The 18,148-nt window shown below is 36.7% G+C and overlaps 1 protein-coding gene across 5 annotated transcripts in view; it reads right to left on the bottom strand.

Annotated features, from left to right (window-relative positions):
- The window catches only part of MIOS (meiosis regulator for oocyte development), a 57,533-nt gene that overhangs the window by 14,424 nt on the left and 24,961 nt on the right, over positions 1-18,148 (bottom strand). For 4 of the 5 annotated variants that reach the window (XM_008978677.6, XM_008978680.7, XM_008978678.6 and 1 more), the window contains 4 exons: positions 13,581-13,733; positions 12,252-12,456; positions 2,678-2,807; positions 1,268-1,753 (listed from right to left, as the gene is read on the bottom strand). In XM_008978677.6, the coding sequence (XP_008976925.3) occupies positions 1,657-1,753; positions 2,678-2,807; positions 12,252-12,456; positions 13,581-13,733 (585 nt within the window). In that variant the 3' untranslated portion in view covers positions 1,268-1,656. Of the gene's footprint in view, positions 1-1,267; positions 1,754-2,677; positions 2,808-12,251; positions 12,457-13,580; positions 13,734-18,148 lie in introns of those variants that run through there. The other variant, XM_034963687.3, reaches the window with a different exon arrangement.

The following is an 18,148-nucleotide window of genomic DNA, read 5'->3' as shown; positions in this document are numbered from 1 at the left end:
AAATGCATATGAGTCTGACATTACTTAAAGCTGACTTTCATATTTAAGACAGTAAGTTTGAAAGGAACACTTCAAATGAAATATTAAAGGTAAAAGGTATATGTTAATAAAATGAAATCAATTAAGATTTACTCAAATGAAGGCTGGAAAAAGTACCCTTAATAGCAATCTTTAAAAAAACAAAAGCAATTCCCATGTCTTTCATTTGAAAAGACTGTCATGTAGGTGAGACATTTAGAGTAAATATGTACTACTTCCAATGTTTTCCTAGAAAAGGGTTTTATGTATCAGACACTCAAGGTAAAAAATAAATTCAATCTACTTTTAATATTTAGGTTACACCTCAAACTAATCTGACAAATCTTAGTTTTTATAAGGCAAAACTGCTAATACGAAAGCTCTTACAATTCTTGTTTTATTTCTCCAAAATCTATAAAATAAGATTTACTCTTTATGAACACAGCTTCAACTACAAAATTCCTAGTTCAGTCCCTCTGCATATGGCAGATGACAGAGAAGCATCTTGTAAATTCTTTGTATTTCTCTTACAACTATCTAGCTATGAAATGAGAAAAAAAAATGTTTTAAATAAAGTCCCAGACTTAGCCCCAGTAACACTTACATTTAAAAACTTACATCTAAAATGGTCTCTGAAGTGGCCCTATTTCCCCAACACTTCCTAGTCTACCTTGGAAAGAACAAGGTATGGTATTCCAAATCAGGACGGAATTTGACAGCACAGAAACACTGACATAGATTATACTAAATGGCTAGTTACATATAATCTTGCATAGACTTTGTATGCAGTAAAATGTTCTCAGGTGATGAGGATAAGATGACAAATTAATATGGAGAAAAACCTTTGAAGACAAATCAGGACATTGGAAGGCAAAAGGTAGAAAGTGAAAATTTTGTATGTTCACCTGAAATGGTACATGTTTTTCTCTTCTGAAGAGAAAAAGTTGTAAGATAGATTCTTCATCTTGGCTTTTCTAGGAAGACGATAATGTCTATGCCAAAAGATTGCTTATCTTAAAATCAAAGGAGGGAAAAGGCTCCTTTAAAAAATACATATTTATACATACACACATAAATATACACACACACATAGACACACATAAATAACAGACAGTAATAAAAAATATTCTCCAGTGTGGGATAGGGGCTCTGCAATTCTAAAAGTAAAAATCTATAATTTTAAATTAATCTGAAAGAAATCTAAGCACAGCTGAACTTAAAACTATTGTCTGAATCACAGAATTAGTCATTTTATTTTAAAAGTGCACATATTTTATTGAAAGATATCCAGTTTCAGCTTTGAAGATATAGGCTCAAAGTCTGTTCTTGGCTCTTCCAGAAATTCTGCTTCTAGAGTGTTCATAATTTCAACCAAAACTTAGAAAGTTTTTCTAAATCAGACTTTTCAACCTGCTGAACAGAACTCATGTCTATACTTCGATGTTTATTTCGGCAGCATTTGTCTCTGTGAAGCATATCAAAATCACTCAAACATCAAAACTGCTGATCTGATAGAATGATTTGTTTTCCCACTACAGGTAAGTCATGAATGGCTTGTTCTGAGGTATGTTTCTGAGCTATGAAGGACACCTACTAGAAAGCTCCACACTTGAAGGGTTCTCTTACAGTGATAACATTTTATGGCTGGACAGTCTCTGCAGGTACCAGATTCCCTGTTGTATCCAACTGCATACATTTACACGTGCATGCAGACACAGGGCACTCTGCATGGTCCCTAAAAAAATAGGTCAAATAACAGTTAAAAATCCAAATTAGACAGACATACATTTATTTATTTATTTATTTTTTAAGAGACAGGGTCTCCCTATATTTCCCAGGCTGTACGCACACTTTTGGGCTCAAGTGATCCTCCTGCCTCAGCCTCTTGAGTAGCTGGGACTACAGGTGTGCACCACTGTGCCCACCTGTTTACTTATATCTATCTATAATGCAACTTTTCAAAATGGCATTTGGAAAAATATAGAAACTAAAACTCAGAGAAAAAAAGCATCAAAAGCATCAAATTATAAACTACTGCCAAGCTGAACTTTAGGGAGAAGTTAAGAAACACATACCTTTTACTTTCTACATATATGGCAAGATATTTCATTTATAGTTGTGAAGGTGACAGGGATGTGCTCAGAGTTTAAATTAGCTAGTAAGACAAATTGGGTATAAATGCTGTATCAACCAGGAGCACAGGGCCACTGGCACCATTCAAAATAAAATTCAAATATGTCTTGACAGTCTTAATCGCATGACTACATAAAAAGCTTACTTAGAAGAGAACTGAGGCAGCAGTATGATATGCTCTTTTAACATTTCATTAGTAATTCAATTGCATGGTAAATTACAGCATATTCAGTGTAAAAACTGTAAACATATCCTCTCCCCGAATAAAGTTAAATAATGTTATTCAAACATTTAACTCATACAAAACATTTAAATTAGTTCTTACATAAGTATTACCTTTATAGTTTAAGGTTACATAGGATATCTAATGATGACATGTTCACACCACCTTTGTTAACATGAGTGACAGTAAAAAATAAAATTCATACTTTGGCTAAATGCTAATAGATAAACCCAAACTATTTAGAAGCAATCTGTGTTATCTCCCATAACTCCAAGCCTATCAAAGAAGAAATGTGCTGATTACCTGAACCAACTAAGCATATGTCCAGCATGTCCACCGTGCCTGCAATTATGACACCATGTAAACCAGTTGTTAAACTGGGCTAATTTTTTGTCCTTGCTCAAGTCCACTTTTTCATCTGATTTGGTTCCTCCTATGACAAAATGAAATGATCTTCATTAACTGTATCACAATATTTTATTTAAAGTTACTTTCAAAAAGCATTTCTAAAACTGTGTTCCAAATATGAATCACACATCATATTGAAATAGCAATTTTGATGGTAGGTTCTAGTTTAGAGGAAGCGAAACTGAATGACAGGAGCTCCCCTACATTTTTCATAGCCAATATAAAAATGGAAAAAAAAATCCAAACCCACTAAGAAACAATCTAAATTTAAAACTTTGGAGAGACCAAATCAGTAGTTTAAAATCTTTCCACAAGGAAAATACCAGGCCCAGTTTACAAGTGAATTTTACTTAACATTCAAGGAACAGGTAGGGCTGGGTGTGATGGCTCATGCCTGTAATCCCAGCACTTTCGGAGGCTGAGGCGGGCAGACCACTTGAGGCTAGGAGTTCACGACCAGTCTGGCCAACATGGTGAAACTCCGTCTCTGTTAAAAATACAAAAATTGGCCGGGGGTGGTGACACATGCCTGTAGTCCCACCTACTTGGGAGGCTGAGGCACAAGCATTGCTTAAATCTGGGGATTGGAGGCTGCAGGGAGCCAAGATTGCACTGCTGCACTCCAGGCTGGGTGATGGAGCAAGACTTTGTCTCAAAAAAAAAAAAAAAAAATCAATCAAGGGACAGGTAATTCTCATCTGTACAAGCCCTTTCAAAGAAGAGAAAAACCAGAAAGTTTCCCAATGCACTTCATGAGACTTGTGTGACTTAAACAATTGCTTAATTAGACTTAATATTTTTACTTAATTGCTATCTATAAAGACATTATGCATCGATAACTATGTTAAAAATTTTGCTTGGACCATTGCAGGTCACGCTTTCATGACCAAAAGGATAATCTTGCAGTCGGGAATAGTTTTAAAAAATATCCGTTTTTGCTAATAATATGAGGTGAAAGGATGTGTAAGTAATTCAATGATTAAAGATGTAAACACACTAAAATTACTCCTGAAAGGGTCACCAACAATTAATAATGAGAGGGCAAAAAGGAAAGGGGGAAGAGATAAATAAAATATAGATGTGATATGTACACTACTTTACACCTTTGTGTAAAGCTCTCATTAGTGCTTGCCACTTTGTTTTTGTAACTTCTAACATAAACAGATAACAGACTGAATCAGAACAAGGCATATCCTTATATTTTTCTGACGAAACTGCAAGTATTAAGGTCTATCTCACTGCCAAGTATAAAGGCTTAAGATCAAATGACTTCAAATTTTAAAAGATTTATAGTGAATTATGAAGACAAGTGCCACAGAACACTTTAGGCGAAACCAGAGTTTCACTTATGCATTAACTCATAACGTAAGAGGAAAATGAAGGAAACCAGTAGATAATCTAACTTTTAAAAAATGTCTCATTGTCCAGAAGTTAAATTCTGTAAGGGCAGCGATTTTTGTTTTCTTTACTGTAACATTTCTAGCACTTGGAACAATAGGTACCAAATAAACATTTGTTGAATAAATAATATTTATAATGTTTATAATGACGTTAGAACTGTTTCAATAGATTTCTAATCTTCAAAGCACAATTGAGTATAAAAATATCAAGTCTCAGTTAAATAAGCTTATAGAAATTCCAGCTATTTGAATCACAAAGCATGATGGATGGATGCAATCTCTGATTGCAGGCAAAGCACCAGGGAGGTTTAGATACTCGAGCCACTAGCCAGCACTTTATTTTATTTTATTATTATTATACTTTAAGTTTTAGGGTACATGTGCACAACGTGCAGGTTTTTTACATATGTATACATGTGCCATGTTGGTGTGCTCCACCCATTAACTCGTCATTTAGCATTAGGTATATCTCCTAATGCTATCCCTCCCCCTTCCCCCCACCCCACAACAGTCCCCGATGTGTGATGTTCCCCTTCCTGTGTCCATGTGTTCTCAAATTGTTCAATTCCCGCCTGTCAGTGAGAACATGTGGTGTTTGGATTTTTGTCCTTGCGATAGTTTGCTGAGAATGATGGTTTCCGGCTTCATCCATGTCCCTACATGAACTCATCATTTTTTATGGCTGCATAGTATTCCATGGTGTATATGTGCCACATTTTCTTAATCCAGTCTATCATTGTTGGACATTTGGCTTGGTTCCAAGTCTTTGCTATTGTGAATAGTGCTGCAATAAACATACGTGTGCATGTGTCTTTATAGCAGCATGATTTATAATCCTTTGGGTATATACCCAGTAATGGAATGGCTGGGTCAAATGGTATTTCTACTTCTAGATCCCTGAGGAATCGCTACAGTGACTTCCACAATGGTCGAACTAGTTTCCAGTCCCACCAACAGTGTAAAAGTGTTCCTATTTCTCCACATCCTCTCCAGCACCTGTTGTTTCCTGACTTTTTAATGATTGCCATTCTAACTGGTGTGAGATGGTATCTCATTGTGGTTTTGATTTGCATTTCTATGATGGCCAGTGATGATGAACATTTTTTCATGTGTTTTTTTGGCTGCATAAATGTCTTCTTTTGAGAAATGTCTGTTCATATCCTTTGCCCAGTTTTTGATGGTGTTGTTTTTTTCTTGTAAATTTGTTTGAGTTCATTGTAGCTTCTGGATGTTAGCCCTTTGTCAGATGAGTAGGTTGCGAAAATTTTCTCCCATTTTGTAGGTTGCCTGTTCACTCTGATGGTAGTTTCTTGTGCTGTGCAGAAGCTCTTTACTTTAATTAGATCCCATTTGTCAATTTTGGCTTTTGTTGCCATTGCTTTTGGTGTTTTAGACATGAAGTCCTTGCCCATGCCTATGTCCTGAATGGTATTGCCTTTCTTCTAGGGTTTTTATGGTTTTAGGTCTAACATTTAAGTCTTTAATCCATCTTGAATTAATTTTTGTATAAGGTGTAAGGAAGTGATCCAGTTTCAGCTTTCTACATATGGCTAGCCAGTTTTCCCAGCACCATTTATTAAATAGGGAATCCTTTCCCCATTGCTTTTCTCAGGTTTGTCAAAGATCAGATGGTTGTAGATAGGTGGCATTATTTCTGAGGGCTCTGTTCTGTTCCATTGGTCTATATCTCTGTTTTGGTACCAGTACCATGCTGTTTTGGTTACTGTAGCCTTGTAGTATAGTTTGAAGTCAGGTAGTGTGATGCCTCCGGCTTTGTTCTTTTGGCTTGGGATTGACTTGGCAATGCGGGCTCTTTTTTGGTTCCATATGAACTTTAGTTTTTTTGAATTCTGTGAAGAAAGTCATTGGTAGCTTGATGGGGATGGCATTGAATCTATAAATTACCTTGGGCAGTATGGCCATTTTCATGATATTGATTCTTCCTACCCATGAGCATGGAATGTTCTTCCATTTGTTTGTATCCTCTTTTATTTCATTGAGCAGTGGTTTGTAGTTCTCCTTGAAGAGGTCCTTCACATCCCTTGTAAGCTGGATTCCTAGGTATTTTATTCTCTTTGAAGCAATTGTGAATGGGAGTTCACTCATGATTTGGCTCTCTGTTTGTCTGTTATTGGTGTATAAGAATGCTTGTGATTTCTGCACATTGATTTTGTATCCTGAGACTTTGCTGAAGTTGCTTATCAGCTTAAGGAGATTTTGGGCTGAGACAATGGGGATTTCTAGATATACAATCATGTCATCTGCAAACAGGGACAATTTGACTTCCTCTTTTCCTAAATGAATGCCCTTTATTTCCTTCTCCTGTCTGATTGCCCTGGCCAGAACTTCCAACACTATGTTGAATAGGAGTGGTGAGAGAGGGCATCCCTGTCTTGTGCCAGTTTTCAAAGGGAATGCTTCCAGTTTTTTGTCCATTCAGTATGATATTGGCTGTGGGTTTGTCACAGATAGCTCTTATTATTTTGTGATACGTCCCATCAATACCTAATTTATTGAGAGTTTTTAGCATGAAGGGTTGTTGAATTTTGTCAAAGGCCTTTTCTGCAACTATTGAGATAATCATGTGGTTTTTGTCTTTGGTTCTGTTTATATGCTGGATTACATTTATTGATTTTCGTATGTTGAACCAGCCTTGCATCCCAGGGATGAAGCCCACTTGATCATGGTGGATAAGCTTTTTGATGTGTTGCTGGATTCGGTTTGCCAGTATTTTATTGAGGATTTTTGCATCAATGTTCATCAAGGATATTGGCCTAAAATTCTCTTTTTTTGTTGTGTCTCTGCCAGTCTTTGGTATCAGGATGATGCTGGCCTCATAAAATGAGTTGGGGAGGATTCCCTCTTTTTCTATTGATTGGAATAGTTTCAGAAGGAATGGTACCAGCTCCTCCTTGTACCTCTGGTAGAGTTCGGCTGTGAATCCATCTGGTCCTGGACTTTTTTTGGTTGGTAAGCTACTAAGTATTGCCTCAATTTCAGAGCCTGTTATTGGTCTATTCAGAGATTCAACTTCTTCCTGGTTTAGTCTTGGGAGGGTGTATGTGTCCAGGAATTTATCCATTTCTTCTAGATTTTCTAGTTTATTTGCATAGAGGTGTTTATGGTATTCCCTGATGGTAGTTCGTATTTCTGTGGGATCGGTGGTGATATCCCCTTTGTCATTCTTTATTGCGTCTATTTGATTCTTCTCTCTTTTCTTATTAGTCTTGCTAGCGGTCTATCAATTTTGTTGATCTTTTCAAAAAAAAACCCAGCTCCTGGATTCATTGATTTTTTGAAGGGTCTTTTGTGGCTCTATTTCCTTCAGTTCTGCTCTGATCTTAGTTATTTCTTGCCTTCTGCTAGCTTTTCAATGTGTTTGCTCTTGCTTCTCTGGTTCTTTCAATTGTGATGTTAAGGTGTCAATTTTAGATCTTTCCTGCTTTCTCTTGTGGGCATTTAGTGCTATAAATTTCCCTCTAAACACTGCTTTGAATGTGTCCCAGAGATTCTGGTATGTTGTGTCTTTGTTCTCGTTGGTTTCAAAGAACATCTTTATTTCTGCCTTCATTTTGTTATGTACCTGATAGTCATTCAGGGGCAGGTTGTTCAGTTTCCATGTAGTTGAGCAGTTTTGAGTGAATGTCTTAATCCTGAGTTCTAGTTTGATTGCACTGTGGTCTGACAGACAGTTTGTTATAATTTCTGTTCTTTTACATTTGCTGAGGAGTGCTTTACTTCCAACTATGTGGTCAATTTTGGAATAGGTGTGGTGTGGTGCTGAAAAGAATCTATATGCTGTTGATTTGGGGTGGAGAGTTCTGTAGATGTCTATTAGGTCTGCTTGGTGCAGAGCTGAGTTCAATTCCTGGTTATCCTTGTTCACTTTCTGTCTCGTTGATCTGTCTAATGTTGACAGTGGGGTGTTAAAGTCTCCCATTATTATTGTGTGGGAGTCTAAGTCTCTTTGTAGGTCACTAAGGACTTGCTTTATGAATCTGGGTGCTCCTGTATTGGGTGCATATATATTTAGGATAGTTAGTTCTTCGTGTTGAACTGATCCCTTTACCATTATGTAATGGCCTTGTCTCTTTTGATCTTTGTTGGTTTAAAGTCTGTTTTATCCGAGATCAGGATTGCAACCCCTGCCTTTTTTTGTTTTCCATTTGCTTGGTAGATCTTCCTCCATCCCTTTATTTTGAGCCTATGTGTGTCTCTGCACGTGAGATGGGTTTCCTGAATACAGCACACTGATGGGTCTTGGCTCTTTATCCAATTAGCCAGCACTTGATTTCTATTAGATCCTGTTTTACTTTGGAAATGGACTTTTCTGATTTCACATAAAAAAAAATTATTTGCTTCTTTTTCTTTTTTTTAAACTTTTACTTTAGTTTCAGGGGTACATGTGCAGGTTTGTTATACAGGTAAATTGCGTGTCATGGGGGTTTTGGTGTACGGATTATTTCATCATCCAGGTAATAAACATAGTACCCGACAGGTAGTTTTTCGATCCTCCTCCCACCTAGCACCCTCCAGTAAGCCCTGGTGTCTGTTATTCCTTCTTTATGACCATATGTTCTCAATGTTTAGCTCCTACTTATAACATGTGGTATTTGGTTTTCTGTTCCTGTGTTAGTTTGCTTAGGATAATGGCCTCCAGCTCTATCCATGCTGCTGCAAAAGACATGGCTGCATAGTATTCTATGCTGTGTATGTACCACATTTCTTTATCCAGTCCACCACTGATGGGCATTGAAGTTGATTTTATGTCTTTGCTATTATAAATAGTGATTATTCTCTAACTTAGCTCAGCAATGCCTTTAAAGATCATATTCAGGCTCTCCCTAATTTTCCTACTGTTTCTTATCAGTTCACTTCCTAGGTCCTTTCACAACAATACACTTGCTCTTCCCAAACACCCCCTGTACTTATCATAATACTTACCAATCTCTTCACCCTAGTTCATGTTTTTTACTCTTGGTCTGCAACCTGGATGGCTTCCCTGCAATCTTCATATATTAAATCTACCAAACTTTAAAGGACTGGCTTAAATGGTAACTTCCTCCTAAAGCTTTCCAGATATCCTTCAGATAGAAGTAATATTTCCCACTTTCAAAATTCCTAATTCTTTCCTTATATAATAGTCCTAATTCATGTTGGGGGTTTAGATGTGTTTCAGAATCCAGGATGTTTGGGATTTTAGAAAAAAGTAGCAAATATGTACACTTTGAGGGAAGTCTAAAGCACCCTGTAATCAAACTTGTTAGTATTTCTGCAGTGAAAGATGAATATTCACTAATAAATAAGAGAAATAAATATCTTAATAGCCTCACATCAATTCTGAACAGGTTTTGTGGCCAAATGAGATTACTGTAATTTTATTTTTAAAAGGCATTGGATTTTCAGATCTTTTTAGAGACTTTGAAATGACAGATAAGGCATTGTAGACCAGTATTTATTTTCTAGAAAATATCACTTATTTTATATTCGTTAACTATGCTTATTGCACACCAAGAGGTTCTTTGATTTATTCATCTCAGCACATCAGCATTATATTAATGTATCAAGTAAAATCAGTGTTCAAATATGTATTATATATATAAAGAAATTATTTCTGTAGCAAATATGGAAACAAATTCTATAACAAATATGGAAAAATGTTAATATTTGATAAACCTGAGTGCTATTCGTTATATTAGTCATCATAATAAACAATTTCAAATGTTTTAAGATTTTTCTTCAAATTCTAGAAAATTATTTTCTTTTCTTACCTATTTCGAAAATAGAAAAGATTGAAAAACTGGTATTCAGCAAAAAGGAAGAGTGCCCAGGTGTAAGAATGCAAATAATCCTTATAGCTTCCTGAGGCTTATGGTCCAAAAGATGTGTTACATTTAATTATTTCTATATATCTCAGTTCATACACATATATGACTTATTTATGCTATATTTTACCTCGAGCTCTCATTGTTGTAGATATTCCAAATTGTTATTTTCTGTTTATTAGGACCAGAGTAACATAAAACAGTGATCAGTATGTAATGTATAAAATAAAAATCCTCGATTAAAATTTAAATCAAAACTAAAATGTACATTTAAAACATTACATATTCTCTTCATTTCTTTAAAAAAAGCATCTAGATGGAAAAATAATCGCTAAGCCAATGATACCAGCAAGTCTTTCATAAATGTTAATGTAATGATAAAGCAGACTACTTAAATGAACAAGATACAGAATAGAATTATAAAATGAATGCACTAGAAAGGATCTCCAGTCCAGAGGAAGGTGCAAGTAACTATCAGTGTCACAGAGTGCACGTCACAGAGTTAGAATTAAAACAGACATTCTGACACTCTAACCAGTTCTTTATTCATTACGCCTGTGTGCCAAATACCCAAAATGATTTTAATTGAAAATTGTGCCACAGTATCATTTTCAAGTTAGGTAAAGAGCTGGAATAATTCCAGCCACCACGTATAAGATATTTAATTATCTACTATTCTCAAAAATTTTCCATATGTTTACTATAAAGAGTAAAAAATAATCTTAATATTTCTAACCATTAAAAAATATAGGCTGGGCATGGTGGCTCATGCCTGTAATCCCAGCACTTTGGGAGGCTGAGGCAGGTGGATCGCTTGAGTTCAGGAGTTCAAGACCAGCCAGGGCAACAGGGTGAAACCCTATGGTCCCAGCTACTTGGGAGGCTGAGGTGGGAGGATCACCTGAGCCCAGGAGGCAGTAGGCAGAGGTTGCCGTGAGCCGAGATCATGCCACTGCATTCTATCCTGGGTGACAGAGTGAGATCCTGTCTCAAAAAACAAAACAAAACAAAACAAAAAAAAACGAACAGTGTGTGTGTGTGTGTGTGTGTATATGTATATATTCCAAATTGTTATTTTCTGTTTATTAGGACCAGAGTAACATAAAAGAGTGGTCAGTATGCAATGTATAAAATAAAAATCCTTGATTAAAATTTAAATCAAAACTAAAATGTACATTTAAAACATTACGTATTGCCTTTATTTTTTATATATATATGAATATATATATACATATATATAAATATAAAAATTTACTAGGTAACTGACAAACAGCAGAAGCAGCATCAAAATCTAGAAGTCAAGGGACCTGACTTCTAGGCTAATACTTTCTCTATGTATTTTCTTATTTATTATTATTTTTTAATTAAAAAAAATTTTTTTTTTAAATTTAGGACAGAGTCTTGCTCTGTCGCCCAGGCTGGAGTGCAGTGGCACGATCTTGGCTCACTGCAACCTCTGCCTCCCGGGTTCAAGCAATTCTCCTGCCTCAGCCTCCCAAGCAGCTGGGACTACAGGTGCGTGCCACCACGCCCGGCTAATTTTTTGTATTTTTAGTAGAGATGAGGTTTCACGATGTTTGCCAGGATGGTCTTGATCTTCTGACCTTGTGATCTGCCAGCCTCGGCCACCCAAAGTGTTGGGATTACAGGCGTGAGCCACCATGTCTGGCCAAAAATTATAGAGATGGGGTCTCACTATTTTGCTCAGGCTGGTCTGAAACTCCCAGGCTCAAGTAATCCTTCCACCCTGGCCTCTCAAAGAGCTGGGATTACAGGCATGAGCCACTGCAACTGACCCTTCTCTTACGTATTTTATAGGTAGGTTTTGAAGATGAAGGAAGAAATGTCAAAGTGCTTTAATGATGTCAAAAGATCCTTAGAAATACAAAGTATCTGTTAATAGGTGCGGGTATACTGACTTTTAAATAATCAAATTTGAACGAACTCCTCTTAGTGGAAACAGTGATAAGAAAATGGTAATATATTAAGATTATTTCATATTTAAGTTTTTCTCACAAACTTTAAATTGGTCAGAACTTGTGAAATTACCTGAAGTATCAATAGATATAGATTTTGCTTTTAGTTTACGTAGTTCATAAACTATAGGAACATAAAAGCCTTCAAGCTAGTAAACTGCCCTTTCTTAGAATAACTCTAGCTAGTTTGTATTTTATTTGCAACATTAACTCAATTATGTAAGAATCATTTCAGTTCATAAAATTATTTTGTAAAATTATGTCATACCAGGACAGCTGGAAACTGGTGTTCCCATATTAATGAGACAAAGCGCACATCGAGGAAGGGGTTTTCGACAGCCAGGACAACTTGTGACTTTAGATTTCGTTGGTGAGCCACTCACACCATACTGACTAAAACCTCTGCCCTGATGAGGCACAGCTGAACAGCTGTAGGAGATTGACTTGCCACAGAAATTGCAACTCACAAAAACCTACAAAACAAATGAAAGAAAAAATAAATGTAATGCAAACCATAATGGAATGCTAAATAACTTAGTGTGCGCCTAACAAATTATTTTTAAATACTTTTAAAAAACTTTATTTCATATTTCAAAATTGATCTGCTAAGGTTGACTAGCTCTCATTTAAAATTTATACCTAGCAATTACATTTTTGGGGTACTTCCTTTTTAATTATATTCTTACTAATACCACTGAAATTGGTGGAAGAACTCAAACTTTAGACTCCAACATTTTAGAAATAACAATGACTTCAGAATTCACACTGGGCCATTACAAAATATCCCAATATGACTTCTAAACCACAGTTCAGTGATGTAATCTTCTGAACAAAATTTTCTTATAAAGAAAACGCTGTTCCTAAGACAAAGAGAGTTAACAAACTTATAATGGTAAATAGTTAAATTTTTAGAATAATAGCAATAGAAGCTGTTCATTTTGTTTTTACAGTAAATTGCTAGGCTCTTAATCACTTATCATATAGATTAGTAACATTACTACCATGTAATGCTATTTTATCAACACTCTGGTTTTAATATAAGCACTTTCTCAAGTTCCTAAAATAAGAAAATAGCACCATCCAGTGCTCATATTGAGGATAACATAATATTTAATATCTGAACTAAGACACAGTGATTTAATGTGGTATACCTTATGTGACAACAATCTCATTTTTTAAACTAATGCTAAAAAAAAAATTTCCATGTGTAATTAAACATATAGATATAGGTAATACTGCTAAAGTCTAAAAAACCCAAATCCTGCCTTACTGCACATAAATAATGCTAAAAAACTTAATACACAAGTGGAATTTATAAGATAATGTAATAGCTTAGAATCTGAAAGGGCTGGAAATACACTGGAAAACTTCAGGCCTGCTGTGGTTTGTTCTATCTGCGACTAAAGCTCAAGCCACTGAGATGACTGTTAGCAAGAAGCAGAACCAAAGGACAGGAAGATCAAGGACAAAGTTCAGTCTAGAAAAGACAAAGACATCAATGGGAACTCAATATAAGCAAAATAACGAGCTAATAGTAACTTATTAAATTGAACATCAACATGTTACAATTTGATTTTCTCCAAAACAATGTACTTACTTGTGCTAAAGGCTTGGAACTGGGATCCAACTTACTCCTGTGAATATCAAATTCAGCTCGTTTATGCCAAAACCTCCAGGCATCTAACAAATTTCTATAATTCTCAATCCAGTACTGAACCCTTTCATCTTTAAGAACATCTAAAGGTGAACCCTAAAACGAAAACATGCATTATTTCAATTGTTTAAAATCTCCTGGCTAGGCCAGAGACTTCTGGGTAGCATGTAAGTATGAGTAACACAGAAGAAATAGGCCTTTTTTTTTTTTTTTTTTTTTGCCAAAAGCTGGCTCCTAATGAGAATAAAGAAAATTTATGGAAGCTCCATTAATTTATCTCAAGCTGGGTTCCACTATTGACATAAATATGTACTTTATATATCATACCTGGCCAGGGAAGTGTAATTCTCTACCTTTTAGTTAAGTTTAAGAAAACAGAACTTCGTGGTTGAATGTTGTAAACAGTGATACGAATACCCTTTGTCCCAGCAATTAAAAACCTCTGGGTTCACAAACTCTGTTTACTATCAAATCCAAATGTAATACAGGCTGGGCGTGATGGCTCATGCCTGTAATCTCAGCACTTTGGAAGGCCGAGGTAGGCGGATCACTTGACGTCAGGAGTTCGAGACCAGCCTGGCCAACATGGTGAAACCCTGTCTCTAGTAAAAATACAAAAATTAGCCAGGTGTGGTGGCAGGTGCCTATAATCTTAGTTACTTGGGAGGTTGATGCCTGAACCGGGAGGCGGAAGTTGCAGTGAGCTGAGATTGTGCCGTTGCACTGTAGTCTGGGTGACAGAATGAGACTCCATTAAAAAAAAAAAAAATCCAAATGCACACCAAAATTGCTCAGTCACATCTGAACTAACAGTTAGCTTGGTCCTTCCTATCTAGCAATGCACGGTGAACTGAGATGCTGCTTTTATATATCTACTTATCTGTAAGTTAAACCTGTCTATTCTTACTCTTGCCTTCAATTAAAACATACATTTCTTGCCTTAAAAATAATAATAAAACAAGAAAAAGCAAAACCAAACCAAATACCTTCTTAGTTCTTTTGCCCGTAGCCACAGTTAAAAGCAACACCTTGTTTTAGTTAAATTTACTTTAGAGTTCTTCTCATTAAGATCTTCAAGTTCTTGCCAGTAATAATTTTCCTAAAGTTGTATTTTCCCTGGCAGCTGTGACATTCCACATTTCATCTATGCTTGCTTTAGGTTTTCTTTTTCTCTTTTCTTTTTTTTTTTTTTTTGGAGACAGAGTCTCACTCTGTCGGCCAGGCTGGAGCGCAGTGGCACGATCTCGGCTCACTGCAACCTCTGCCTCCCGGGCTCAAGCAATTCTCCTGCTTGAGTAGCTGGGATTACAGGGGTGTGCCACCACCTAATTTTTATATTTTTAGTAGAGATGGGGTTTCACCATGTTGGCCAGGCTGGTCTTGAACTCCTGACCTCAGGTAACCTGCCCACCTGGGCCTCCCAAAGTGCTGGGATTACAGGCGTGAGTCACCATGCCCGGCCGCTTCAGGTTTTCTTAGAAGACTTTCAGCCCTGTCCAGGATATCTTCCTTAACTTTACATAATGGAGAAAGGAGAGAAAGTCTCTACTTCCAATGATGCTTTGGCATCAATCTGAAGGTCAGTTTTCTCAGTCCTACTTGAGGGCCAATAGAAAAGTGAAATTTCAGAGAGAACCTGGCGTATATCTTACTTATAAAAAAAAAGAACAAAAATCTGTAACAGCTAATATAATCTTTAGACATCCAATCAAAAACTGAAGCAACATATCTTTCATCTATTAAATTCAGTGTTAATTACCAGAGTTAAATTTAGCTAAAAGAACATGTGAAACACATAGCTTACAATTTCATTTCTTAAAAAAGTAGAGGTCTACTCTAGCCCTAATTATGACCAAGTAGGCAGAACTAAGTACCAAAGTAGCATATAATCCCTGGTTTAAAAAGAAAATTCACAGAAAAATAAGATGTTTTCACATCTCATTCTTTCCCCTTATATGGCAATAAGGAGATAAACTAAGTAAGAATTTGGTCAATACATATACAGTAAGTCTTCTCTAGATCCTCTCCAATAAAGCCTAAAATCAAGCCACAACATGATCTGTAATGAAAATAGTTCAGAGATTGAGTCTGACCAAATCAGAAGGGCTTGGGAAAATAGTGTTTTGATGAGTGAAGAGATAAGGAATCTGAACCGAGAAATGTAAACCAGGGGGCTCCAACCCCCAATATACCCCCAGGTCCATGGCCTGGTACAAACTGGGTCACACAGCAGGAGGTGAGTGGCAGGGCAATAAGCAAAGCTTCATCTGTATTTACGGCTGCTCCCCATCCCTCACATTACTGCCTGAGCTCTGCCTCCTGTCAGATCAGTGGTGGCATTAGATTCTCATAGGAGAGTGAACCCTACTGTGAACTGCACATGTGAGGGATCTAGGCTGCATACTCCTTATGAGAATCTAATGCCTGATGATCTGTCAATGTCTCCCATCATCCCCAGATGGGACCACCTAGTTGCAGGAAAATAACCTCAGAGCTCCCACTGATTCTACATTATGGTGAGTTGTAGAATTATTTCATTATGTATTACAGTGCAATAATAATAGAAATAAAGTGCACAATAAATACAATGTGCTGGAATCATCCCTAAACCAACCCCCTGGTGCTAAAAAGTCCCTGGTGCAAAAAGGTTGGGGACTGCTAATGTAAACTGTAACAAAGTTAAGATTCTGTAACTGAAAAGCACAATAACTGAAATGAACAATTCCCTGGGAAGTTTAACAGCAGACAGAGTTGATGGAATAAGTCAACAGAATCAACAAATCTGGGCCTGGCACAGTGGCTCGCGCCTGTAATCCCAGCACTTTGCGAGGCCGAGGCGGGCAGATCACTTGAGGACAGGCATTTAAGATCAGCATGGCCAACACAGTGAAACCATGTCCCTACTAAAAATACAAAAAATTAGCCAGGTGTGGTGGCACATGCCTGCAATCCCAGCTACTCGGGAGGCTGAGGCATGAGAATCACTCGAATGCTTGAACCTGGGAGGTGGAGGTTGCAGTGAGCCAAGATTGTGCCACTGCACTCCAGCCTGCGTGACACAGCAAGACTCTGTCTTAAAAAAAAAAAAATTAACCAATTTGAAGAATAGTGGGAAAAAAAACATGGAAGGAAGAAGAATAGAGCCTCAGGCACCTATGAACACTATGAAGTGGTTTAATACATATGTAATAAGAGTCCTAGAAGAAAAACCGAATAAGATTGAGGCAGAAAAAAATATTTAAAGAAATAATATCCCCATACTTCCCAAATCTGCTGAAAAACAGACTTCCAGATCCAAGAAGCTCAGTGAACCACAAACAGGATAAAAGGAACCACAACCAGGCACATTAAGGTCATACTACTGAAAAATCAAAGGTAAAGGAAAAATCCTGGAAGAAACCCAAAAAGATTATCCTACATATAAATAATAGAAAACATTTTATTGATGGTTGCAAGGAAAACAAATTTACTTAAACATTAAAAATCAGAATTTAGGCTGGGCGTGGTGGCTCATGCCTGTAATCCTAACACTTTCAGAGGCTGGGGTGGGCAGATCACTTGAGGTCAGGAGTTTGAGACCAGTCTGGGCAACATGGTGAAACCCCATTTCTGTCAAAAATACAAAAAATTAGCCAGGAGTGGTGGCGTGAACCTGTGGTCCAGTTCCTTGGGAGGCTGAGGTGGGAGGATTGCTTGAGCCTGGAGGCTGCAATGAGCTGAGATCCACCCCAGCCTGGGTGAGAGAGCGAGACCCTGCCTCAAAAAAAAAAAAAAAAACCCAACAAAAAATGAAACATCACAGACAGGGAGACAAGCATAAGAACAGCTGATTCTCATCAGAAACAACAGAGGCCAGAAGACAGTGAAACTACATCTTTAAAGTGTTGAAAGAAAAAATAAGAGTGAAATAGACATTTTCAGTTAAAATTTGAGAGAATCTGTCACCTATATTACAAGGAATGCTATAGGATTTACAGAAAGGAAAAAGAATGCCAGGAATGGTAAATAAGTGAATAAATATAAAAGCCCATGTCTTCTTTTCATAATTTACATAAAAGACAAATGAGTGTTAAAAAGAACACAGTAAGTTGGAGTATATAATATCTGTAAAAGTAAAATATATGACAATAGGACAAAGGAATGGATGGGTAAATGAAATCACACTGTTGTGACATTTGTGAAGCATCAAGTAAAACCCAGAAAGTGTCAGAGTGACATAAGAAAGGGTAAAGTAGAAAGAAAGCATGATGTGTCAGGTGAGAAATGTGAAGTATGAGGGGTTAAAATGTTGACTTTGATGAGTTGAGGGATGCATATTGTTAGACCTACAGCAGCATCTTTTAAAAAAGATAATGAAGAGAGATATAGCTAAAAAGCCAATAGAGGCAATAAAATGAAACATGGAAATATTAACCCAAAATAAGGTGGGAAAGGAACATAGGAACAAAAGGAAAAAGGACAAACAAAACGGAAAACAAACAGCAAGATGGTAGACTTAACCATGACCATAT

The sequence above is a fragment of the Pan paniscus genome, chromosome 6 (assembly GCF_029289425.2).
Source record: "Pan paniscus chromosome 6, NHGRI_mPanPan1-v2.0_pri, whole genome shotgun sequence".
Classification (NCBI taxonomy): domain Eukaryota; kingdom Metazoa; phylum Chordata; class Mammalia; order Primates; family Hominidae; genus Pan; species Pan paniscus.
Note: the sequence above shows the minus strand (reverse complement) of the source record. Positions and strands in the feature narration are given on the sequence as shown.